Source organism: Lolium rigidum, chromosome 4, assembly GCF_022539505.1.
Source record: "Lolium rigidum isolate FL_2022 chromosome 4, APGP_CSIRO_Lrig_0.1, whole genome shotgun sequence".
In the NCBI taxonomy this organism is placed as follows: domain Eukaryota; kingdom Viridiplantae; phylum Streptophyta; class Magnoliopsida; order Poales; family Poaceae; genus Lolium; species Lolium rigidum.
In genome coordinates, this window is record NC_061511.1 from 10,096,947 (window position 1) to 10,124,724 (window position 27,778).

Consider the following 27,778-nt stretch of genomic DNA (forward strand, 5'->3'; position numbering starts at 1 on the left):
TCCTCTCGGCCGTGGATGGATTGGAGGCCACTGGCTCGCGATTTGCCACGTCGGATTTCTTCCCCGCGCGGGAACAGACGGGGATTTTTAGTTTTTCAGTTTATACACCCCAAGTGCGGTTCATATTTTGTAGTACCGTATTTGAAAAATGTTGAAAAAAAAAAGCTGCGAGTGTTTTGAGAAGCATTGCCAGATAAGAAAACGTGTCCATAATATACATGATGGTACGCTTTTGCGTAAGTGTACATAAACTGTATACTGTTTAAACCGTAGAAAATGGTTCTCCTGGCTAAGACAAATATGGTCAATAACAGGCATATAAAATGTCCATCTTTAAATTGAAAAAGCCCTTAGATTCCTTACAGCCCTGAACACGATAGGGAAGCCAACACAGTTCAACACAACACGGTTACATAGCCTAAGCTGAAAAACAAACTAGCTAGGGAAGGAACCCGTGACGCGACTATAAAGAAGATGAAGTTTTTTTTCGAAATAAGGGTGTACCCCGGCTTCTGCATCATGACGATGCACATGGCCCTTTATTAAGAAAAGGTTTCAAAAAGTATTGTTTACAACTCACGCATGAGCGATGATTGATACAAGAATCAACCATCGAAAACAAGACATACTAAGACTACAACTCAACATAGTCTTCTAGTATGCCGCCAACCAGCCTGGCACAAGATATCCTGAGCGACCATCAGGAGCCGTGTGCATCCAGAAGCCATGGTATCCCGCAGTCCCTCCGGGAAAGTAGAGCCCAAAGCTGAAGATGAAGTGCAGAGATAATCAGATCAGCTATGGTCCTCAACTTGCTTGAGAAGAGGCCGCCACTGCTGCATAAATAAATCAGCTTTGCACAAACAATCAGCAGGTTGGTAAGGAAAAGTGGCTTCAATAGAGAGTTTATTTCTTGTAGTCTAGAGCTTCCAGCTCTGAGTTGCGAAAAGAATCCAAATGAGCTTCCTTACTTTGCCATGAAGGTTATGGAGAATTTGAGTGAATTGGGAGAAGGAGGCAGGGTTCCACTGAACCCTGAACATCTCCCTAATATCACTCCACATAAATTTGGCTAACACACAGTTAAAGAAAATATGGTCCGCGTTTTCAATTTGACCACACAGGACACACTATCCATTAGTCGGCACATGCCTCTTGTTGATATGTTTCACTTGAAGGGAGCCTATCGATAGCAAATTGGCAAGTAAAGATTCTAATCTTAAGTGGAAGCTTGGTTGACCAAATAGTCTTGGCAAGGAGGAATGGGCTGCCCTGACACATAGATTTGTATTGTGGTGCACCCGAGTTTTTTGCCCAAATGGTTCTAGGGCGCAATAAATCCTATCTTTGTTATCATTGGGTGTGAGCACCTGGATCTCTTCTAGGAGAAGGTCCCATTGGGCCCTTCCATCGTCCACAAAGGTTCTACAAAACCTGATATCCCACGCCCCTCTACGGAAGGATTGAACAATGGAAGCATACAACTCAGAACAAGTGTCAAACAAGAGTTGAAACCTTGTTCACGGAGGGCTCTCCCCTATCCACCAGCCAAACCGTTACTGGATTCTCTCAGCATTTCCCAAGATGAATTTGGTTCCTCATTTAAATAGGTGTTTGATCTTGTTGAGGTTGTGCCAAAATTGAGATCCACCAACAGCCGAGGCAAAGATATCAATTGAACTCGCGTATTTGTCCCAAAGCATGTGACACTAAAGAGGGGGTTTTGGCTCTTTCGAGAAGAGTCTCCGAATCCACTTAACATAAGTGCAATGTTGAAGAGTTAAGAGTTAAGGATACCCAAGCCTCCTAGATCCTTCGGCCAGCACACGTTTGGCCACTGTACCATATGGTACTTATGTTTATCCCCGACCCCCTCCTTCTAGAATCTGGCTAGGTTCTTGGTAATACCTGCATGAGTTCTATTTTCTAGCAAGAAAAGACCCATAAAAAATCGAGATAGAGAGGAGTTAGTAAGTTTTAACCTCGCAACAGAGGACATGAAGCGTCATTGCTAGCGCTCCACCCTATGGCCAACCACCTGCACTAAACCGTCCTACTTAGTCACTGGCAATTTCCTATCTGCAACGGAGATTAGCGACTCTCTCTCCAATGTTTTTCCTAGGCTTTTTAAACTAATTTAGGCCTTTGATTTATAATTTCATATTTGACAGCTTCAATATTTTTATTCTTTGGACATACTACTTTCACATGTTGTCCATGGACCCAGGAATTATATGCCTTCTCGTGCGTTGATGGCATGCAAGAACACATGTTCATCATAGCATAAATTCTGGAAGTATTCTCCCAATTGCTATATCGATCCTAAGGAAGAACTTTTGCAAGTATTTATGATGGGTATTTCTGTCACAACCAAGGTGTCACTAGTCTTGAGTGAACTGAATGGAAGTGTTGAAGGTGAATTTGGTGAGTAGAAATGAATTATTGGAATTATTTTGAGCATAGTTGAAAAGTAAATAGCACAAAGAGAGTAATATAATGTATTAGGAGTTTCCTGCAGATGAGAGATTAGGCATGGAGAGAATTAGTTCATGATGAAGTGTGTCAAATGGATGATATACGAATGAAATAATATGTGATTGTAACTCTTCATGTTAGGATACAAGTAGGCAAGCAACCCTTGAATAATATTCCTCCTCCATGTCGGGATTGAAAGATATTATTGTCAACACAATAATTATGGTCGTGAGACCATACCAATGCATTATGGTTAAAGGCTCCTCACACTACCTGAAAAAGGCTTAGCACTGACGGCCGTGTTTTTTGCACTGCTGACGGTGAGGCCAACGCCACCAATATACATCCACTAGTAATGTGCACCACTGACGGGCACCATATAGGTCGCTAGAAACATGTATTCGTGACTACCAATTTCAGAAACAAGCGCCATCGGTAGGCATCCGATTGACGAGGCGGGGATTCACAGTAAAGTACCAGTGAAAGCTACATAACAAAATGATAGTCAGCAAAAGCCATATCTGGTTGGATTGGAAGACTAATCCCGTCAATTCTAGATATTCGGTGGCACACTCGTTGTATCGACAACCACCAAATGTGAAGGCATTAGTGACACACTAGTGAAATAATCATCCGCCATTAGTAGTGTACCTACGACATGCAATCATACAACTGTTCCGTCATTGGTGGGGATATTTGAAATCTTCATTGACGATTGGAGTTACCAGGTTCTCACTAGTAGCGTGTAGTGTCGGTTGTGACCTTTATATTAGGTGATATTGGTAACTCCTGTTGTGATAGCAGTGAACGTACTTGATTATTATATCGTCGGTGCTTTATTTATCGGAATTAAAAAGATCAGAATTTGGTTGGCTAACTGGTTTATATACATGCATAAAATAATATATTGATGTATAACAAAATCCAGCATTGTTCATTGGTTGATTTACATGAATACAATATTTTATTGTGGTACTAATAGGATTCAGGCTGGCCTAAAGTATGGATACACTCAATTTCTCGCAATTGGTTTCTAGCACGCATACATATTCTAAATATAGTAACTATATCTTCTGCAGCATATTTTGTGATGTACTAGTATCACCTCTTTTGAAGTTTGCACCTGTTGCGGTCAGAAACCCACCGGCGGGCAGCGACGGGCAACACCGTAGAGCCGGGAATCTCCCAGGACTACGGCTGGCCCTGGTCCCTCCGAGCGACGGCCCGCAAAGCCTTCGGCACGCACGTCCGATGCTGATGCAAGGGCGTGCCACCTGACCTATACCTGGTCAGGAAGGTGTTGGATGATGCCTCGCTTAGTTTCCCGCATGGCATACACGTAAACATTAAATACGAGCCTCGATCGGCTCTCAGGTTATCCTGTGAATCGGCTCAAAGAGCCGATCCACCCATGATGCGTACGAGGTGTACGATCAGATGGTGGTCCTGCTTGATCAAGATGAAGCTAAAACGACCTACTACGATTAGGGGTTTTCACCGCACAATCGGAACATCCTACTCGTGATCGAGCCTGGCGGCCACGCACGGTGATCGTAAACCAACCCTAGACAAGGCCTAAAAACCAACACGAAGTTGATCCTCAGAACATCCTGTCTAGGGCTAGCAAACTACACCCTACGCGCCACTGGATCCTTCGACCCGTTTGTAAGGCCTAATGATGCAGATATTAAACTAATCCTTGAAGAATCAAGGAGCAATCATAACGGATCGGATCTACTAAACAATGATCAAGCGGGGTGCCGCCCTTACACCCAAGATAGGTGTAAGGGCGGCTAGATGCCTAAGGGTTGCACGACGATAGCATATGACATGATGAACAATGCTAACCCTAAAACATCTATGATAACTACGTTGCTCGCCATCAAAAAGGCTTCAGCACGAGCAACGCATGAAGGACGAATAAACGTGTGCTGCCTAGATCGCAAGAAGCGATCTAGGCAGCACGGTGCTTACCCGGAAGAAACCCTCGAGACGGGGGAGTTGGCGATGCGCCGAGATTGGTTTGTGGTGAACGTGGTTGTTGTTTATTTCATAAACCCTAGATACATATTTATAGTCCGGGGGACTTTCTAATTCAGGCGTGCACCTAACCGTGCACGGGTTAAACTCTAACTTCTAAACGACACGTACCCTACTATGTTACAGATACACGGGCAAACTAGCCCAAACTTGGTATGGAAGGCCGATTCATGTATTTCTTCCATGTATATTCTTCAAGCCCATCTCCAATCGCGGCCCACCTCTGATCCGGTCAAATTCTGGTGATAACAGCACCTCAACAAGTTTGGGGGTCAGTGAACAATAATGCACAGAAAAAGATCCTCGTCTTCACATGGCTGATAACTTCATATTGTATGTTCACATGGATGATAGCCTAATTCATATCTTCATGTGGTGCATATCCTCTTATGCCCTATCTTCACAGTCATGACACTGTTGCAAGCAAAATGAACAAGATCATGATAGAGATAATTAAGCAACAACGGGGCGTACGAATGTTAGGAAACAACCATGTGATGTAGAAGTATCAAAACCTCCGCCAGATCGAAATATACAATATTCAATATGATATGTTAGAATACCAAGGCAGAATACGGAAGAAAAATGCTTCACAAGAACTACAAAAATGGTAAGAGTAGTAACCAAAGACATGATAAAATAGGTACCTATGAAATAGACCAACAGTGTTGGGGGGTACCTAAAAAATTGTATGACATTAGATCAACATGGATTGGCGATATTTTGTATGGTAATATTTAAGATCCAAATAAGAAATAACTGAACCAAAAAAAGTATGACATCAAATATAGATATGTAGATAGAAAGAGCATAATTTTTTGTTGCAACGGTAGTGTGCACTTGACCTATGAAACATACATTGCAAATTTTTGAAATTCAAAATCAAGGCATTAGTATTAAGCAAACTGAGCAGAGAGATCATGAGAGTGATGTCTTTTGTATGCTTTGAACAAAGCAAACATTGTCAAATTATAATAATTCATGACCAACTTAATTATATAAAAACACACAAAGGAACAAGGATACATCAGGTGTGCTAGTGAATAAATCCTACCTCGCTTGGGTGGAAAAGTCCCTATGAGGAAGGGCTTTGCAATGTGCCGTCACCATAGTAGAAAACCCCACCTTTCACCATGACTTGATTCTTGATGATGCTCACGAAAGTGTGCTGGATCTATTCAAATTGTTCATAGTTATCAAACTGAGTCTTCTCTGTGTATGACAAATATCTTTTGATGTATGCAGTCATGAAAAATATCTCCTAGAAATGTACAAATTTGTTCATATGCCACAAAATCCAGTAGCCAGTAGACATCCGTCTTCTCCCGAACGCAACCGGCATAGGATAATTCGAATTTCCATTTCAGTTCTCTTATCCTCGATTGATACATTTGCCAAACTTGAAAACATGACTAGAGACCGAGGAAAAATAAACAAGATATGGGCGCTCTCGTAGGATCCTATAATTCCCATGGAATCCAAGTAATAGTTTGCCCTTTGTATGGGTGCGAGAATTATTAGGATCCAGTGATCCCTTGCCAAACATGTGAACAAACCAACAATGTATTAATCATACATAATGGACCCCAGCTAGGTAGTCTTGTTTATGAAGGAACACTATCATTCTTATCTTGTGTATTGCCTTGAACTATTTATCACAAACAAATATACCCAAAACATGGAACCGTGTGTAAGGAAGCTATGTTTTGGACAAGCTATTCATTTCCTTCAAGATTGTCCTACCAAACAGATCGAAAAATTGGTGAACGAGATTTTTGAGCATACATTGGTTTTGATTTGCATTCATCATTTTGAATGAGGAGTCAAGTCACTCACACAAGATGAGCTCGAAGTGATGACATCGCGTTTCAATCCTCGGTTCGCATACCTAAAAGCAGGAGGTTAGCATTCTAAGTTAATAAAGATTGATCCTATGCTAGGTAGTATAGTTTTTGAAGTAACACTACCATTCTTATCTTGTGTTTTGCCTTGAACTATTTATCAATTATCACAAGTAAACCATTTACCTTTGTATAGCCCTTAAAAACATAGCTTACTTCCGCACGGGTCCATGTTTGGGTCAATTTGCTGTGATAAGTAGTTCAAGGCAAAACACAAGATAAGAATGGTAGTGTTACTTCACAAACTAGACTACCTAGTAGGGGATTAATCTTCATAAACTTTTAGGTGTGCTAACCAAGAATTGAAACGTGATGTCATCATTTCGAGCTCATCTTGTGTGAGTGAGTTGAGTCCTTATCCTTTATGATGAATGCAAATTAAAATCAATGTTTGCTCAAAAAGTCATTTTCACCATTTTTTCAATGTGCTTGGTAGGACAATCTCGAAGGAAATGTATAGCTTGTCCAAAAGATAGCTTTCTTACGCATGGTTTCATGTTTTAGGTATGTTTGTTTGTGATAAATAGTTCAAGGAAATACACAAGATAATAATGATAGTGTTACTTCACATACTAGACTACCTAGTTGGGGATCGATTCTATATTAACTTAGAGTCCTAACCTAATCATTTTAGGAATGCGAACCGAGGGGCCTCCCGGAGGCCTCCCAAGGCAACCCAACATGGGGAACCAATCTACGAAATGAAGGCACCAACTTGGGGAGGGTGACAGCCGCCGCCCCCACCCTTGGCCGCAGGCCCTAGGGGATCCCTAGGTCGATGGAGGCAACAGCTGTCACCCTCTCCAATTGGTGACACCCTTGGCCCCTATATAAAAATGACGCCCTCCTCTCGCTCAATGTACAACACAAATGGTTCCATTGCTGCTGATAGACCAAGGCGTAACAAAGGTCCACGTCCTCGTTTAAATGAAGAATGTAATCTTGTTCATCATGCTTTGAGTTGTGCTGAACAGGTGGAGCATGATACTGAACCTGCTACATATACTGAGGCCGTTGCATCCGTTGACCGCGTGAAGTGGATTTCTGCTATGCAAGAGGAGATGCAATCGCTTGACAAGAATGGCACATGGGATGTTGTGCCCTTTCCTAAACAAAAGAAGGTTGTCCGCTGTAAGTGGATATTTAAAAGAAAGGAAGGATTGTCTCCTAATGAGCCTCCGAGGTTTAAGGCAAGGTTAGTAGCAAAAGGTTTCAGCCAAATTCCAGGTATTGATTATAATGATGTATTCTCACCGGTTGTGAAGCATAGTTCCATTCGTGCATTCTTTGGTATTGTGGCTATGCATGATCTTGAGCTTGAGCAGCTAGATGTAAAGACTGATTTTCTGCATGGTGAGCTTGAGGAGGAGATATACATGGACCAACCTGAAGGTTTTGTTGTGCCTGGTAAGGAGGATCTTGTTTGCAAGTTAAAGAGGTCCCTTTATGGTCTGAAACAGTCTCCAAGACAGTGGTACAAAAGGTTTGATTCATTTATGCTTGCACATGAGTTTAAGAGATCTAAGTATGATAGTTGTGTTTATATCAAGTTTGTTAATGGATCACCAATATACTTGCTGTTATATGTTGATGATATGTTGATTGCTGCCAAGAGCAAGAAAGAGATCACTACTTTAAAGTCACAGTTAAGTAGTGAGTTTGAGATGAAAGATCTTGGTGCTGCTAAGAAAATACTAGGTATGGAAATTACAAGAGACGGAAAATCTAGTGTGTTATTTCTTAGTCAGCAAAATTACATTCAGAAAGTTCTTCATCGTTTTAATCTGCATGATGCAAAGTCTGTTAGTACACCAATTGCTTCTCACTTCAAATTGTCAGCATTGCAATGTCCTAGTACTGATGAAGATATTGAGTACATGTCTCGAGTTCCATATTCTAGTGATGTTGGTTCCTTGATGTATGCCATGGTTTGTTCTCGTCCTGATTTATCATATGCTATGAGTTTGGTCAGTCGATACCTAGCTGATCCTGGTAAAGAACATTGGAAAGCTGTTCAGTGGATTTTCAGGTACCTTTGTGGCACATCCAAAGCTTGCTTGAAATTTGGCAAGACCGGTGAGGGACTCGTAGGCCATGTGGATTCAGATTTTGCTGCCGATTTGGATAAGAGAAGATCCCTCACAGGTTATGTGTTCACTGTTGGTGGATGTGCTGTGAGTTGGAAGGCAACGTTACAATCTGTTGTTGCCCAATCTACGACCGAAGCAGAATATATAGTAATTAATGAAGCTTGCAAAGAGTCTGTTTGGTTGAAAGGTTTGTATGCTGAGCTTTGTGAAGATGATTCTTGCATTAACTTGTTTTCTGACAGTCAAAGTGCAATATACCTTACTAAAGATCAAATGTTCCATGAGAGGACAAAGCACATTGATATCAAGTACCATTATGTGCGCGATATTGTTGCTCAAGGTAAACTGAAGGTATGCAAGATAAGTACTCATGATAATCCTGCTGATATGATGACAAAGCCAGTTCCTGTTTCCAAGTTTGAGCTTTGCTCGAGCTTGGTTGGTATAACTGTTTAGCCCAAGTGGCTGTTGGCGCCAGCAAGTGTTTTTCCTTTGTTGTTCAGGAGATTGTTGAAGTTCATGCTACAAGATGGAATTTGTCTCAAGGTGGAGTTTGTTATATTGTGATCCAAATTCATATACTAAAGGGAGGCTAACTTCTGACGAGCGGAGCGAGGCCCCCGCGGTACGGTACGGATCGTTGGTACCGCCTATATATACATCTTGTAAGCCGCCGGCTAGGATTTATCAGATTATAAGATAACCCATGGCGTTTGTAAACACCTCCCGATATAGTGAAGTTTTGCTGGCTGGCGCCCATGGTTTTTTCCCCTTCTGTGTTGGAAGGGGTTTTCCACGTTAAATCTTGTGTCCCCTGCGTGTGTTCTTGTTTCGTTCTTCGTTATTTGCTTGTCGCTTTTATAACAGTCCCGTGCTTGTGTGTTGCCTCCTGGTAATGGCTGTCATGATTGTACTTTCTATATTGTAATGTTCAAGTGTTTAAGTCGTCCTCCTCTTCCTTTCCGATGTAACACACTTATGTATCCTGATCGATGTCAACTCGAAAGGGTGGACACGTGCCTGGTCTTGTCATACTCTTTTGAAGCAATATATTCACTTGTGGATTCTTTCATCCGGTTAATGTTCAGAAAAAGTGAGTACTTTTACTGTTTCCAATAACTAAGAGATGATATCATTCCATTGGCATAATATCATGAAGTCTTGCATGGACCTAAGATGACGTACAATAATCTGGAAACTAAGTAGGTGTTATATGGAAACTAAGTGATAACAATTTGGTAACCATAGACGTAAAAATATTGTCGACGAAAAAAAATTTCTCGAACATCTCATCGCTATAATCCAATGGTGAAAGAGGAATGTCAATCAGCACTTGAAGAGACAAAGTTTTTAAAATTTCAAAATCAAAGTAAACTTTTTTTAGAGGAAAATCAAAGTAAACTTGATGACGTCATGTCTACATGTATTATTGTATTGAACTGCATGCATGTAGGAGAGACAAAAAAATAGAGTGCTTTGGTAACTATCAACGAAAAACAATTCTTCAAACGTGTCAAGATGAGATTTAGTTTTGAAGATCTCGTCGCTATAAACCAATGGTGAAAGAGGAATGTCGATCGGATTAGCAGTTGAAGAGACTAAAGTTTTTAAAGTTTCAAAATCAAAGGGATCTTAATGATGTCATGCCTGCATGTATTATTGTACTGAACTGCATGCATGTAGGAGAGACAAGAAAATTAGTTTTTCCTACCGTAGGCAAGTACTAATATGTTGTGACTGGTGCCTATTGTTATCCTTCTTTGTGACAGTGGGCCGCACCTGTACACGGTGATAAGATATAAGCTCTCATTGATCATGTCATTAGTATTTGTTCCCGCATATTGAAACATTACCATGTGAGCATAATCCTCCTTACCTCAAAAAAAAAAAAAATTCTCCCAACTAGAGAGCCAATGTTCATTCTACAGGAGTTGCACGACAAACACTGCAAGGTTGAGTACAAAACCTAAGGAAAGAAAATGCAACAGTATACACCAACCACACAGATCACTGAGGCAGCATACTCCACGACCATCGCAACAAGAAGAAACCCAAGACATGCGCAAAGGAGTGCTATCAGCGAGGTAGAAGGGCACAAAGCATGACCACCGTCACCTGTTTAATTAGTGGCCATCACCCAAGGGAACTACCCCGAGCACTTGGCACGCTAACAAAAAACTGAGATGGAAAGTACACAACTCGGAACAACAAAATGAACCATGATAGTGCTTGGTAACTACGACAGGCAACTGTTTAAACGCATAAAAGTGCAGCCAACACATACAAAATATAGATCGACACAGCAAGAGTATCCACAACCAGTGCCGGAGAAGCTTTTGGTGCCAATATGCATTCTACTTGGCACAGTAGACACATACTGAACCTAGTTTACTACTGCACCTGGTTGAAGTCCCATCTTAGCAACGATCTATGTCAACATGCCAGAGCTTGCTTTTGAGGACTTTGAAGGTGCACACGTCACCTTCCTTGAGCCCGTTATCTCCGCAGAACATCTTCCAGCCACCTGAAAGTCTCCATTGCCATATTTTTTCGTAAACTAAACCATGGACTTCCCATGACCCCTTCTTCTCTGACGACTTGAGCGTGATCTTGCATGCTTCCGTGAATCCGACCTTCTTACAGAAGCTCCCTGGCAAAGGCTGCAAACCATTGCAATCAAATAGGTTATTAGTGTCACAGTTCAAGAGGTATGATGGCAAACTTATGAACAATCTGATAAAACTCTGTCAAGTTAGGTTATTTGATATATGTTGGTTTGTTCCATTATATATGTTCAAACACTAACTTGCTCCTGGAGTATATTTTTTCGATAAAGGGAATATATTAATATCAAAAGATACCAATTACACTCAGCTTCTGCAACAACGCAACACCCTAGTGGCATTACGGATCCACACAGCCAAAAAAGAGCAAAGAAAGCTAAGAATAAAGTCTCGCTACAGCATTCCAGACCTAGCAACAGCAATACAACCACTACCGTGACAACACCTGAAATACAGACTTTCCAAAAGCGACGCCTACAAGAAGGGAACGGTGCACCAGCGCCGTTATCGCCCGACCAAAGTTCTTATGTTTTCACCGTGAAGATAGTCCCACTCTCAAAACAATACCTCCAACAAGGTCACTGCTAGGCACAACCGTTAAGGCCAGACCTTGGGTTTCACCCTGAAAGGTACGATTCTGAACTTCACCTGTATTACCGCCCCCACTTCCATACCACTGTTGCGGAGTTCGGAACGCCAAGCAAGTCCCTCAGCATCATGGAGACTCGAATCTCCATTAGCCAGTCCACCAATCCGGCCTTCATGATATTCCTTCTTCTGACTTCACCATGGACCAAAAAGTCACCTGATGTCAACACAAAATAGAGCTTCGCGCCGCTCCCTCCGTAACCAAACGGTCAGAATAAAAACATGGGTGCGCTTGACCGAATACCACCTGATCCAGCAAACTCCAGGCAAAAGATGCACTGTTCCATTCGCCGGCGAAGCTTTCCGGAACTCATCTCTCCAGCCCAGATAAAGGCAAACTAACCTCCGGAAGATCATCATCTTCGCTTACGAGAAACCCAAGGACCACCACCAAAACAAAGAAAGACCAGCAGCCCCCACGCCGCCACTCCCTCCTGCTGGATCACCAGGGAAGAAGACCACCTCCGGAAGAAGACGGCGGTGCGGATCATGCGCACCACCGCCGCACCGCCGCCGGGGGCGAAGGCCGCCACCGCTTCATCCACTCCTCCATGGCTACCGGTGAAGGGCATCAGGCCCCGGCCAAGCAGTCGTGCCGCCCGGCTTCCTCCACCGGTGCCACATCACCTCCCATGGAGCGCCGCCGTGGAAACCCTCTCCTCCACCGGTGCCACATCACCTCCCATGGAGCGCCGCCGTGGAAACCCTCTCCTCCACCGGTGCCACATCACCTCCCATGGAGCGCCGCCGTGGAAACCCTCTCCTCCCCCTCGTCGTTCGACGGAAGGAGTGCCGCCACCGCCGCCGGGGCCAGAAGAAGTGGCGGCCTATGGGGCGGCGGCCTGAGGGGCGGCTGCGCGGGAGAGGGGAGATCCTCTGCCGCCGCCCGGGAGGGAGTCGGGAGAGGAGGTAGGGTTTCGGGGTCTTTTTAGATCAGATGGTCGATCAGGGTTTGATCTCCTAGAGTATATGAATGTTCTTGGAAATAATACATATATGATTGTGCTTACAATACTGGTTCGAAGCTTAGCGTTGAGCTGCTTCCTTATCCAAGGCTGTGACGTAGTATCATATTCACAATCTGTTCTTTTGTTAAGAGGATTTCTGCAGCTTCTTGGAATTCTTGTTTCTTCACTTCGTTTCCTTTTCCTTCTGGAAATTTGTGCTTCCTTTTGGCTCTGCGCTTCTTTAGATGCTAAGACAACAATAATAGTAATTCATTTAGCATATAAGTTAATTCACTATGAAGATATTCATACAGGTTTCACAAAATGATATTCACAGGGCACTAAATAATTTGTTTACTCACAGTGCGCATTTTTCTGGGACGGATTTGCCTCTTCATTCTGTTCAGTGTTCTGGGACGAAAGAGTAATCATTTCTTCAGTCCGCCCAGTTTTCTGGGACGAATTTGCTTCTTCAGTCTGCCCAGTTTTCTGGGACGAATTTGTCTCTTCACTCTGCTCAGTTTGCTGGGACGAATTTGTCTCCTCACTGTTCCCAGTTTGCTGAAATCTGATGTCCTGTTTCTTCAAATTTCTCCGGCATCCGGTAAACCCGAGCACTTCGATTGTAAAGATCATATTCCCTTGATACCTGATCAACAGAACTTCACCTTCTGTGATGCCTTGGAACTCCATAAACTTTGACCAGGCACCTGCGAAGAACACATTTGACCCATCCTTCTCAAGGTCGATATGCCAAAAGTCGCGGAAGGGGGTCACGAAAGTGGTCATCCGCCTGTTGAGCTCCTCATCAGAAATATATCCCCGTTTCAGAAATTCAGCAGGGATAGGCTGCAAAGACAGGTGAAACAACACGATGCAGTAAACATAGTAATCAGCATATGGTACATCTGAAGAATTGATTCAGGCAGGAAGAAGAGTATGCAAACCATCTTTTCCATCCAATCATGGCAAAACGGGCTGATGAACTGCGGCTTACGAGCACGGCCGGTTTCGATCTGGGATTCCCCGAGGCCCGGAACTGAAAATCAACAATTGTCAGATGTACCCGCAAAAAAAAGAACAATTGTCAGATGTATGAGCTATGAGCTGTCTAAGCTTAAGACTGGACACAATTTCACAAAAAAGAAGAAGACTGGACACGAGTTTGTAGCCTGCTCAAAGTTTATGGGGTTCCAAGGCATCAATTAATCAGAGCCTGGTCAAACTTGCTCTAACTCAAAACTTGATCTGATTAATTGATCTACGCGCACTGTAGTTATTTAATTTGGCTTACCCTGATACCTCCTAAATGGTACATACAGACAGAATCGTAGAGAGGCAGAGAGTAAGCACACCGGTTAGGGTTTGGCCGAACTCTTTGATGAAGTAGGTGGCGTCGAAGGCCTTGATTGTGAGCACGCCGCGGCCTTCGTGGCGGAGCACCAAGAACCAGCCGACGCAGATGCCGTGGGCCTGCACGAACTCCGGCCACCGTCGACCCAGGAACGCGCCGTCGCTGTCCCGGCCGACCTCGACGCGCCAGACCGCCGTGCCAAACGGGCTGACGAGGAAGGCCGTCATCCGGCCGCCGCCGTCTCTGGAATCAAAGCACTCCGCGAGCTCGTCGGAGATACGCTGCACACCCAGTATAGTATGCATCAGCGTGGTCAGTCTGGAATGGATGGACATAGCACTGGAAAAGAGAAATGCGCGTCTACTTCTTCTTACCAGCTTCTCGGAGGAATCAGGCAGCAGCACCTTCAGCTCCGTGGTCATGCTGCGGGCACCATGTTTACCCATGGTCCTTGGGCACCTAGACGACGGTGGCGTGGCGAAGAACTCAACGCATTTGAGCTTGTCTCTGCCTCCTCTACGGCCTCTGTTTCAACTTCTGGGGAAGTGGGGAGTAGCAGAATTACTGCACGCTTTATTCACATTCGCTGGCAGAGTGCGGCACGCCAATGGTGCCTAGGTTCATATGCACATGCTTTTTACTTTCCGTTTATTGGTGTGCTAACGTTCGCCGCCTCCCTAGCCAATGGAGTCTATAGCTCAGTTTTGGTTAAGTACTAGTCATAAACTATTTGTGAAAATTGATTTTGGAGTACTTCTATCTTATTTATTGGAACAGTAGACATTGGTTAAAAAAGAAATTGGCACAGTAAACATATTGTAAAATGACTAACATACTAGATAAAACTAAACGCTCTTATGGCGAAGCGGGGGAATGAGTAGATCATATTATCATCCATGTTGGGAAAAAAATATCCCTTAGTGTGTCCTCTAACCGTGTAGACATTTACGTAAAGAGGTTGCAATACTCCATATGTTGTAGAGGTAATCATAAACAGAGTGTAGCCGTGCCGTGGTAGAGAAAATAATTTATTGTTTAAAACCTTGTCATTTCTACATAGCCACATCAACCAAATAACTGCAATAGCTCTCACCCTAATAAGTAGCTTAAACCTAGGATCAACATCATTTAACCAATTGCCGACTTTATTTGCAACACTAGGTGATGAATATAAGGTAGAATCTATTCAGATGGTTAATCATATAGGTCTAGCAAATTTGCAATGAAAGAATAGGTGTTTTATATATATAAGGCACACTTTTTTACTTCTCTGTCAATTGCGTTTTGCAAGGTTATCTTTGATACACTAGATGCTCTGCTTACACCATGTAATTTTCCTAGTTTGATCCCACACGAATCACCATGTACACATACATCTTGTCGGTATTCTCTTTTTCTGTTAACGGGAAGGGCGAGCTTTATTAATTAGGCAAAAACATAATACAATCATTTGGGACCAAGTTCGACACACAGCTCGAGGCTGCATTATATAAACTACAGCTATAATCAGGTTTGCCTAATTACCCTAAGACATGCGCAACTCCGTTGCTCACCCGCTCCACTTTCTTTATGCTAATGAGATCATAAACGTTCATCAATCGGAAATTTAATTCGGGTGCATATGCTCCCCTTACCAAAAACTTATATTTTAAAATGTCACAAAAAAATTCTACCTGTACATCCCAATGTATGTGCGTTTGTTAAGCTTCGTGAGGAACCAATATTTTGTGTCGTCTATGTAAAATATATATATATATATATATATATATATATATATATCTTCTAAAAAAACCTTATTTCTAGCATTGGTTTTTATTTTTACATACGCCATACGATAAATCGATTTTTCATGAAACGACTTTATGAGAGCGTAGCACATGAAGATGCACATGTGAATTTCATTTCAATTTAAAAAATTCAAATACATGTAACATGCATTTCAAAATACAGGAAGCATATGCTCCCATGTATTAAAACACCACTCTCATCATCAACTCACTAGCTTCAAGGAACAAGCTCCAGCACCCTGATTTGCCCTCATTCGAGCTTGACATCATTTGTACCACTCGCAAACAATCATACTCCAATGTTGCAGGCCATCGACCTAGCCTGATAAAATGTTTTAAACCTTCAAGGTAAGTTAGAACTTCTGCTACTTCCGCATTTGCACAGTAGGAGACAAATTTCCACTCCCAGACTATCACCTGTCCAATATGATCTCGAACCATCAGTTGATACCTTTTTTTAGATAAAAAGAATATATTAACATCAAAAGATACCAATTACACCCAGCCTCTGCAACAACGTCCCACCCTAGTGGCAGTACGGATGCACACAGTTAAAAAGGAGTAAAGAAAACTAAAAAAATAAAAGTCCCGCTACAATATTTCAGACCTAGCAACAACAATACAACCACCACCGTGACAACACCTGAAATACAGACTCTCCAAAAGCGACCCCTCCAAGAAGAGAATAGTGCAATAGCGTCGTCGTCGCCCAACGAAAGGTCTTAGGTTTTCACCCTGAAGATAGTCCACACTCTTAAAACAATGCCTCCAACAAGGTCATTGCCAGCCAAGGTTGGAAAAAGCGCTAGGCGTAAGCGAGGCGGTTGGCGTTCGCCTAGGCGCAGCCTAGGCGGGCATAATTTATACCATAAAGTGTGTATATGAATTATTATATGTGAATAAATATTAATTTAGAGCATGTAAATGTGTAAATTTCTGATAACTACCTTTAGAAAAATGCCCATCTAGCTCGATCGTGAAGTATGGCATGATTTCTTATTGTGGAAGACAATTTCTTGGTTACACTGCCTAGACTTCCGCTTATGCCCTAGGCGAGGCGTTTGTCCATCGCCTAGTGCCTAAGCGTGCTTAAGCGGTGCCTAGGCGTCGCCTTGTCCAACAGAGTTGCCAGCACAACCAGTTAAGGTCAGACCTTGGGTTTTCATCATGAGATATAAGACTCTGAACTTCACATGTGCTGCAGCCCCTACATGCATACCACTGCTGCGGAGCCCGGAACTCCAAGCAAATTCCTCAGCATCACGGAGACTCGAACCTCCTTTAGCCAGTCCACCAATCCGGCCTTCGTGATATTCTTTCTTCTGACTTCACCATGGCCAAAAAGTCATCTGATGTCAACACAGAATAGAGCTTCGCGCCGCTCCCTCCGGAACCAAACGGTCGGAATAAAACATGGGTGCGCACCGAATACCACCCGATCCAACAAACTCCAGGCAAAAGATGCATTGTTCCATTCGTCAGCAGAGCTTTCTGGAACTCATCTCTCCAGCCAGATCAAGGAAAACTGACCTCCGGTAGATCTTCTTCTTCGCTTGCGAGAAATCCGAGGACCGCCACCAAAAACAAAGCAAAACCAGCAGCCCCCGCGCCGCCAGTCCCTCCTGCTAGATCACCAAGGAAGAGGGCGGCGGCACAGATCATGCGTACCACCGTCAAACCGTCACCGGGGGCGGAGGCCGCCACCGCTCCACTGAATCCTCCATGGCTACCAACGGAGAGCATCAGGCCCCGGCCAAGTAGCCGCGTCGCCCAGCTTCTTCCACCGGCGCTTCATCACCTCCCATGGAACGCCGCCGCGGAAATCCTATCCTCCTCCTCGTCGTTCGACGGAAGGGGCGCCGCCACCGCCGCCAGGACCAGGGCCGGGGCTGTGGTCGGAGCCGGGGCCAAGGCCAGCGCCGGGGCCGAGGCCAGCAACAGTGGCTGCTGGGGTGCGGCGGTCTGGGGGCGGCTGCTCGGGGTGGGGCGGGCGGATCCTCCGCCGCCGCCCGGGAGAGGAGGAGGCGGCGGCTAGGTTAGAAGAGGATAATAGTAAAAAGATACCTAACTTCTTAGTGAGTACATCCCATCCTGCGTCAACGTTTCAATTCTATCGTTGTATTGCACTAGTATCTCCTGGATAAATGATTTTAGTGCATATCCCCGTGAATTATTGTGGAAACGATAACCTTTGATCTCGGTCTCGGTTAAGTATGGAGCAAGGAACAGCCCCTCGCGTGAATGGAGATCAAGATTGGTAATGATTGAAGTACTACTCCATATCTTTACATGACCGTATACCGTCTATCACATATATGTTGGTATTAACTCTAACAACCCTCTCTAGTCACAACCTGCAGAAAGGTTGAGATTACGCCTAAGATTATAAATATTTGTAACTGGCAAAGCCTTCGTAAAACCATCTACAACTTGATCATTGCTGGAGAGGAACTTAATTCTAGCAACTTATTGGCATCTTGTTCTAAATGGAAGTCAATCTCAATAAATTTTGTCATGACATGAAAGATGGGATTTGTAGATAAATAGGCAACACTCAAATTGTCACATCACAAACATGGATTTTGAATCATAGACTTAAAGTTAACCAAGAATCTCTTCAACCCGTATTACCTCAGTAGTAGCATTAGCTGAAGCTTTATATTCATCCTCAATATTGGACCTAGAAACTGTAACTTGTTTGCGTGCAATCTAGGAATTAATACTTGGTCCAAAGAATATGGCAAAACCACTGGTAGATTTTCTATCATCAAGGCATGCCGCCCAATAAACATGTGAAAATGCACTAAGCAAACAAGAAGGTGCTTATTTGAAAGTAAGACCAATTCTGAGTGTGCCTTTAACATAACACAAAATTATTGGCTGTTGTTCAATGAATAGTGGTAGGAGTATGCAGATAATGATGAACCTTGTTGACAGAAAAGGATATATTAGGTCGTGCGAGCGCAATATATTGAAGAGCACCAACAATACTTTGATATTGAGTAATATCATTTGGACCAAGAGGAGTACCCTCAGTTAAGGACAATTTTTCACTAGATGACAAAGGTAGTACACTTTATCATGCCAACTTTAGCAAGAAGATTAGAATCATATTTTTGTTCATTAGAACCAAACCATAATTCTTCCTCTTACTCAATTCCTAGGAAGAAGTGAAGCGCACCCAACTCCTTAAGTGCAAAATTATGACTGAAATCTTGTAGGAGTACAGAAATAGCTTAATCTGAAGAGCTTGTGACTATGATATCATCAACATAAATAAGAACAAATATTACGATGTCAGACTTGTGATAAAGAAACACGGTAGAGCCGGGAACAACTAGGGCTGCGGCTGGCCCCAGTCCCTCAGAGCGACGGCCCGCAAAGCCTCCTGGTCGCACGCGCCGATGCCAACTGCAAGGGCGTGCCACCTGACCTATACCTGGTCGTGAAGGTGTGGATGATGCCTCGCTTAGTTTCCTGCAGGGCACACACGTAAACGTTAAATACGAGCCTCGATCGGCTCTCGGGTTATCTCGTGAATCGGCTCAAAGAGCCGATCCACCCATGATCCGGACAAGGTGTCCGAATATATGGTGGTCCTGCTTGATCAAGATAAAGCTGATTAGATCTACGACGATTTAGGGTTTTCACCGCATAATCGGATCATCCTACTCACGATTGGGCCTCGCGCTCGCGCACGGTGACCGTAAGCCGATCCTAGACAGGGCCTAAAAACCAACACGAGGTTGATCCCCGGAACATCCTTTCTAGGGCTAGCAAACGCCACCCTACACGCCGCTGGATCCTCCAACCCTTTGTAAGGCCTAACTATTGCGGATATTAAACTAACCCTTTATGAAACAAGGAGCAACCGTAACAGATCAGATCTACTAAACTATGATCAAGCGGGGTGCCGCCCCTACACCTAAGATAGGTGTAAGGGCGGCTAGACATGCAAGGGTTGCACTACGATAGCATGTAATATGAAGAACAATGCTAACCCTAACATGTCTAAGATAACTACGTTGCTCGCCATCAAAAAGGCTTCGATACGAGCAACGCATGAACAACGTGGGCAGACTTGTGCTGCCTAGATCGCAAGATGCGATCTAGGCAGCATGGTGCTTACCGGTAGAAACCCTCGAGACGAAGGAGTTGGCGATGCGCCGAGATTTGTTTGTGGTTGAACGTTGGTTGTTGTTTATTCCATAAACCCTAGATACATATTTATAGTCCAGCGGATTTTCTAATGTGGGCGTGCACCAAACCGTGCACGAGATAAACTCTAACTTTTAATCTAGATACAATCTATCGTAATAAAAGATACACGGGCAATCTAGCCCAAATTCTTCGTGCAAGGCCGCTTCAGAGATCCTTCACGTGTAATCGTTCAAGCCCATCTCCCTTACGGCCCACCTCCTGATTCGGTTAAATTATGGTGATAACACATGCCCCCCTGGTTTTGGAAATGACATTTCCAAAATCATTACGCTTTCTTTCGTCGGGTCATGTCATGGCAGAACCGTTGCAGTATCCTTTACCATGATGTCTTGTCTCCTCGCCTTTTTGCAAAACTTGATAATTTTAGCACCATTTCCTTAGAAACCGCAATGGCTTTAAATCCCCCATTAGGCTTCTCCTTATTAAACTGTGCCGAATGACTCCTCCTCCTCCACTGGATACCCGCCGGCGAAGCGCCTCCGTGTCTGGGCAGATAGTGAAGCTGACTATGACGACGCAGAGGAAGAAGCTCCGGTCGAAGACTGGAGCAGCAGTGATGAGGAGTTCTCCAGAAGCAGCGCTGGTGACAGCTACGATGCCGACGACGAGGGCAGCGAGGATTAGTGACATAGCATCAGTAGTATGCGAGCAATCGGCTCTTCTTGAGCAATCGGCTCTTCATTAAAAACCCTCCTTTGTTAATGAAGAAGCGTTTCAGATCAATTGTTTTGCCGATAGTCAAAGTCACACAATCTTCAAAAAGAACCGATGGCATCGCATCGGTCTCTATCATAAAAACACCGGTAACGTCGACCTAGCCGCCCTTCCAAACGGTAACCCGCGACCTCCATCCGAAAAGGCAAAGTCGGATCCCCAAATCGCCGCCTGAGCAGTTCCAATCCACAACCACCTACACAGATCTCGACCGCGCCGCCCCCAACTCCTTCAACGCATCTCATGGCGGAATCATCCAATACCGATACCACGGCTTCCGGACTGAAGGTAATCCTCAACCTCCTCTCGCCGTTCGACTTGACATGGGATTAATGGCAAACACCTGAATTAATGTCTCGCTCCGCTACTAATTTAGGTTTCAGACATTCTTCTGCCACATCCTTCTCTCGCAAATTCGATGTGCCTCGGTCCTCGTTCTTCCGAGAGTCCCGCCCCGTTAATTTCGTGCGAAGCTAACCGTAATCCCCTTTGTGAGCCAGTAACCTAGATCTCGACTTCCCGGGCCGACCGCCCGCGAGCCCGGCCTAATCCTCCCGAAGGTTGGGTGGCATGGTACAATAGAGTATCAAAATCCCACTATGCCACTTGGGAAACCATAGGGATAGCCGATGCCCTATCATTATCATTATCTCCTCTTGAGAAGAATGAGAACATCCCGAAAACCATCGGCTACTTCGGTCCGACGCACCGAACCGCTTCATGTTTGGTCATGGCCCTATGACCCCGACCCTCGCCGGATGTGGCCATGATCACAGGGCTAGACATTGCATCCCCCAGCCCTTCCGCATTCAAACCGCCAAAAGTCCCTTTCACTCTCTCCTCTAAAAAGAGTGTACCAGCTGGGGCGCCTATCTCAATCGTTATATGAAAACCAAAGGCCCCGTGACGGAGAGGGAGCACACAGCCTTCCCGAATTTCTGGCCGGAGCACTTCATATTCTCGCGGCCCATCACTTGCTCCCACCAAGAATTACCTCTCCCCGGCCTATGAACTTGCTAAAGGCACCCAACTCGGCCTAGGCAAACTATTTCTTGGAGAGATTTATCGATCCCTTCAACCGATGTCCGTCAAACCGTTCTCTCGCAAGACAGCTTAAAACCGGCGGCCCCTGGTGGTTCATTCAGTTGTGGGCCCAACTATACTTCCAAAACCAAATCCCAGACTTCCCATCGCTAACCACCTGCACCTTTCCGGATGTAAATGGAAAGAAAATTCGACGCACCAGCTACGGCCAAGCCCTGTATGGTCTCCCGGGCAGCAGGCTGATCCCCAAGGAAGCAGCAGGGTGGTTTAAGATTTTCTTCCAAGGTTTGGACAACCCCCTGTTCCACCCTTATACTGAATCGGCAAATTTTGAAAACCCAGTCTCTTTCCGATTGGATGACTTTGCCGATGACGCCAGCACACAAGCACTTGTACTCCCTCATGATTCGTCCTTGCTTCCTCCCTGTTGGCATGAGTACCTCGAACCGGATCATCAAGCCCGGTTATGAGTGTTATCAACCAGTAGTAGCAGCTCGACAGCTTGGTCTCGGACAGGGCCTCCACACTTCTTCTTGCACCACCCGACAGACAAGTAGAGCTGAACCGCCCGACATCCTCACCGCCCAAAGGTGCTATACCTTCTTTGACGCTTGGCCATCCCAATTCCCCATAACCTCCGTTTCTCCTTCACTACCGATGGTTTTGAAACTTGGTGGTCTATGTGGAAGACCCACGTCTTCGTGAGGGCCCTAGGACCGCCGCCGAAAGAGCTTGACGCCGAGTATGATACCCCCGCTGCACTGTGTACCGTCACTTAAGCATTTCTTGTAATCGCCTTATGGTGATCGTCTCGTGACCCGACTCTTTCTCCTAGCAAGCAACAAGATGGTCCGGCTCCCACACAAGCCGACGGTTCCCCTTTCGTATTTGTTCCTCCGGCACCGCGTGGTTCTCTTCTCGCCGAGCTCGCCACCCCCGAAGAAAGTCATAATGTAGTAGTCGCCCGATTTCACCGAAATCGGCTCCCAAGAGTAAAGCATCTTCGGGGCCAGCTTGCCCCCGAGCCTCGACTCGAGCGAGGACGGCAAAGTGAGGAAGGTGGCTGCCAGGAAAACCCTGAAGCGTAAAGCTCCGGCCCAAGAAAGCTTGCGTGTAAGTTGGTTCAGACCCTGTAGACGCTTGTCCGCTTTCAAAAATTCGTTTATAACACGCTTGTATTCTTTCCTACAGGCCTCCACTGAAGGAACCTCCAGCGGGGCCGAAGAAACCAGCCAGGGGGACTCGAGCTCGGGTAATTCCGAGAGGTCTACCACCCAGAGCCAGACGGCTTCACCGCGCCGGCTTCCAAGAAAAGGTCGATCACCGAACCCCTGCCCCCCAAGCCCCGACCAGATCGGGGTCACGCACGAAGCGCCGCTGCGTCAAAAGGGCTCGTAAGAACCCACGAGCCTCTTCATCAAGCCAGGAGGTCTCAAATGTAATTATCTTCTTGGTCATACTTCATGCTATCCCGTCGTCATTCGGATCGGTTAATCACTTCCTCTTGCAGGCCGCAGAAACTTATAGCGGAGACGTTGAGGAGGTACCGATGCCGTCCGCTACCCTGGATCTAGCTACCTCGACGATAGCGGCTGCCCAAGTGGCTGACCCATCCGAGTCCACAGAAAAGCCGATTGTTACCGCGTCGGCTGTTCCTCCTTCCTTGGGAGAGGTATGTCTCCCCTCCTTGGCTCCATCAATTCCCCCATTGCCTCGCTAAACTCACTTTGTTTACCCTATCGTGGTTGTGATCTCTCGAGCTTGCTTACGTTCGACCCGTAATCCATCGAACCAACTTCTTCCAAGGCAAGTGGAGAGCCGAACCCTAGTACGGTCCGTGGTCCACTCCAGCCGTCTCAAAGACTTGCTTTCTGCCTCGACTGAGACTCTGATTGAAAATTCCGAGGAAGCCAAAGGCATCCTCGAGGAAATCCAGCCTCATCTCCCTATGACCCTGCAAGTGAAGCTCTGGCCCGCTGTTACCTTGTCGGTCTTCAAGTCAAGGGTGCAATCGGCTCGCCAAAGGATTACTCTTCGCCACTCCCAACTTCCGCTGAGAGCCGATATTGCCGAAAAGTGTCGACGGCTCAATGAGAAGAAGGCTGCTCCGGACGCCAAGACGGACACTTCCGCCACTCGCGCCGAACTCGAGACCCCGCGCAAGGAGCTGGAGAATCTTGAAGAGAGGGTAAGGGTGACCAAACAGCTCATCCAAGACAAGGAAGCCCTTGTTGCCCATTCTCAAGACGAAGCAAGAGGGCCTCACAGCCCGATCCGAAGACCGATTCGGCTGAAATCCGTACCCCGAGCAATCAGCCGGTGACGGGTAAGGACGAGGATGACCAGGCCGAGATTGCTGAGGCAGATCGCATCCGTGTTGACGCCGTTCTCGCCCTCGGCGTGTTTCTTCAGTAGGGCCTTCAGAGACAGATGATGTTTCGCTGGACTGGGTCTTTCTGTACTTGCTACATTTGTACTTGCTAATTTTTTTTTTACTGGCCGATTTTCCATCGGCTCCTGACATTTCTTACCCATGCGTCTGTCTGCTGATCATATGCCTCCCCCGAGCCGAATCTGTCAGGTGACTGCAGATATCGGCTTTGTATTATGCCAAGGGACTGTACTCGTACGCCGGCTCCGTTGGGATTCGTGTAGCCGACGTGGCCGCTGTTCGTTAGATCACCGTTGAACCCAAGCAGACCGTGTGGTGAGAATAATCTTGGCCGACTCGCTAGATCGAAGCGCTCCATGAAGGTTTCGTAATATCCCTCGTGTAATCCTGGAGCACTAGGCTCCGTCGGGAGGACGAACATCATGTTCGTACCGGCCGATGTCTCGTCATCGGCTCTCCTTTACTCGGTGTCCCACCGGGCGTGCCAGAATGTGTTGACGTCAGAAACCCCCTGGCGGGCAGAGACGGGCAACACGGTAGAGCCGGGAACAACTAGGGCTGCGGCTGGCCCCAGTCCCTCGCGAGCGACGGCCCGCAAAGCCTCCTCGGTCGCACGCGCCGATGCCAACCGCAGGGCGTGCCACCCGACCTATACCCGGTCGGGAAGGTGTGGATGATGCCTCGCTTAGTTTCCTCGCAGGCACACACGTAAACGTTAAATACGAGCCTCGATCGGCTCTCGAGTTATCTCGTGAATCGGCTCAAAGAGCCGATCCACCCATGATCCGGACAAGGTGTCCGAATATATGGTGGTCCCGCTTGATCAAGATAAAGCTGATTAGATCTACGACGATTTAGGGTTTTCACCGCATAATCGGATCATCCTACTCACGATTGGGCCTCGCGCTCGCGCACGGTGACCGTAAGCCGATCCTAGACAGGGCCTAAAAACCAACACGAGGTTGATCCCCGGAACATCCTTTCTAGGGCTAGCAAACGCCACCCTACACGCCGCTGGATCCTCCAACCCTTTGTAAGGCCTAAGTATTGCGGATATTAAACTAACCCTTGATGAAACAAGGAGCAACCGTAACGGATCAGATCTACTAAACTATGATCAAGCGGGGTGCCGCCCCTACACCTAAGATAGGTGTAAGGGCGGCTAGACATGCAAGGGTTGCACTACGATAGCATGTAATATGAAGAACAATGCTAACCCTAACATGTCTAAGATAACTACGTTGCTCGCCATCAAAAAGGCTTCAAGCACGAGCAACGCATGAACAACGTGGGCAGAGCTAGTGCTGCCTAGATCGCAAGATGCGATCTAGGCAGCATGGTGCTTACCGGTAGAAACCCTCGAGACGAAGGAGTTGGCGATGCGCCGAGATTTGTTTGTGGTTGAACGTTGGTTGTTGTTTATTCCATAAACCCTAGATACATATTTATAGTCCAAATGGACTTTCTAATGTGGGCGTGCACCAAACCATGCACGAGATAAACTCTAACTTTTAATCTAGATACAATCTACTGTAATAAAAGATACACGGGCAATCTAGCCCAAATTCTTCGTGCAAGGCCGCTTCAGAGATCCTTCACGTGTAATCTTTCAAGCCCATCTCCCTTACGGCCCACCTCCTGATTCGGTCAAATTATGGTGATAACACATGTGTTGACGTCAGAAACCCCCTGGCGGGCAGAGACGGGCAACACGGTAGAGCCGGGAACAACTAGGGCTGCGGCTGGCCCCAGTCCCTCAGAGCGACGGCCCGCAAAGCCTCCTGGTCGCACGCGCCGATGCCAACCGCAAGGGCGTGCCACCTGACCTATACCTGGTCGGGAAGGTGTGGATGATGCCTCACTTAGTTTCCTCGCAGGCACACACGTAAACATTAAATACGAGCCTCGATCGGCTCTCGTGTTATCCCGTGAATCGGCTCAAAGAGCCGATCCACCCATGATTCGGACGAGGTGTCCGAATATATGGTGGTCCTGCTTGATCAAGGTAAAGCTGATTAGATCTACGACGATTTAGGGTTTTCACCGCATAATCGGATCATCCTACTCACGATTGGGCCTCGCGCTCGCGCACGGTGACCGTAAGCCGATCCTAGACAGTGGCCTAAAAACCAACACGAGGTTGATCCCCGAACATCCTTTCTAGGGCTAGCAAACGCCACCCTACACGCCGCTGGATCCTCCAACCCTTTGTAAGGCCTAACTATTGCGGATGTTAAACTAATCCTTGATGAAACAAGGAGCAACCGTAACGGATCAGATCTACTAAACTATGATCAAGCGGGGTGCCGCCCCTACACCTAAGATAGGTGTAAGGGCGGCTAGACATGCAAGGGTTGCACTACTAAAGCATGTAATATGAAGAACAATGCTAACCCTAACATGTCTAAGATAACTACGTTGCTCGCCATCAAAAAGGCTTCAGTACGAGCAACGCATGAACAACGTAGGCAGGCTTAGTCTGCCTAGATCGCAAGATGCGATCTAGGCAAGCATGGTGCTTACCGGTAGAAACCCTCGAGACGAAGGAGTTGGCGATGCGCCGAGATTTGTTTGTGGTTGAACGTTGGTTGTTGTTTATTCCATAAACCCTAGATACATATTTATAGTCCAGGGGACTTTCTAATGTGGGGCGTGCACCAAACCGTGCACGAGTAAGATTCTAACTTCTAATCTAGATACAATCTATTATAATTAAAGATACATGGGCAATCTAGCCCAAATTCTCCGAACAAGGCCGCTTCAGAGACCTTCCACGTGTAATCTTCCAAGCCCATCTTGATCGCGGCCCACCTCCTGATTTGGCCAAAAATCTGGTGATAACACATGCCCCCTGGTTTTGGTAATGATAATTTCAAAACCACTCGCTTTTTCCTCCGAGGGGTCATGTCGTGGCAGAAAGCAGTAACCGTCGCAAGTATGCTTCATCATGACGACTTGCCTTCCCAACTTCTCCGCACGATTTGACAGTTTTGGCACCATGTCCTCGAAAACTGCTCGAAAACTAAATCCCCATCTCCTTTCATTTAACCGCATCGAACAGTTCTCCTCTTCATCCTCTTCGCATTAGCACTTCCAAAAAAACCCTCCTCTGCCACAATGTCTTCTTCCTCCTCCGCCTCGTCGGATCTTTCCACCTAGTCCTCTTCGTCTCGCGAGCCGACGCCGGAGCCGAACCCGGCAGCGGTCCACGCGGCCAACATCCGCCGCGCTATTGAGGCCGGGGAGGAGTCGAGCCATGACTTCTCCCTCTGGTCGGAGGATGACAAATCCTCGACGGATGGGGAGAGTGACCTCCGCTTCCTCGCCGACGGGAATCGGAGGAGGAGAGCGATGACGATCGCTTCTCCCGGGACGACTTTACCACCTCCGAGGAGGTGAAGGAGGAGGAAGAGGAGGACGACGACGACGACAGCTTCCCCCGACGAGCCGCCGGCCAAGCGCCATTGCCCTCGGCCGGGGAATCTGAGTGACTTCGACAGTGACGACGACGACGACGACGAGGAAGACGAGGACAACGAAGGTCCTGCCGGCGGCCGCTGGAGCAGCGACGACGAGCCGGCCGGGAGCAGCGCCGACAGCG

The 27,778-nt window shown here is 46.2% G+C and overlaps 1 protein-coding gene across 1 annotated transcript; it reads right to left on the reverse strand.

Moving 5' to 3' along the window:
* Nucleotides 1–12,752: 12,752 nt before the first annotated feature.
* Nucleotides 12,753–14,465, reverse strand: LOC124646674 (putative B3 domain-containing protein Os04g0347400). The gene is made up of 5 exons (XM_047186761.1): nucleotides 14,394–14,465; nucleotides 14,021–14,300; nucleotides 13,613–13,704; nucleotides 13,028–13,514; nucleotides 12,753–12,904 (listed from the first exon to the last, which is right to left on the reverse strand). Coding segments are annotated over exons 1-5 (933 nt in total). The 3' UTR covers nucleotides 12,753–12,902.
* Between the last annotated feature and the right edge of the window lie 13,313 nt (nucleotides 14,466–27,778).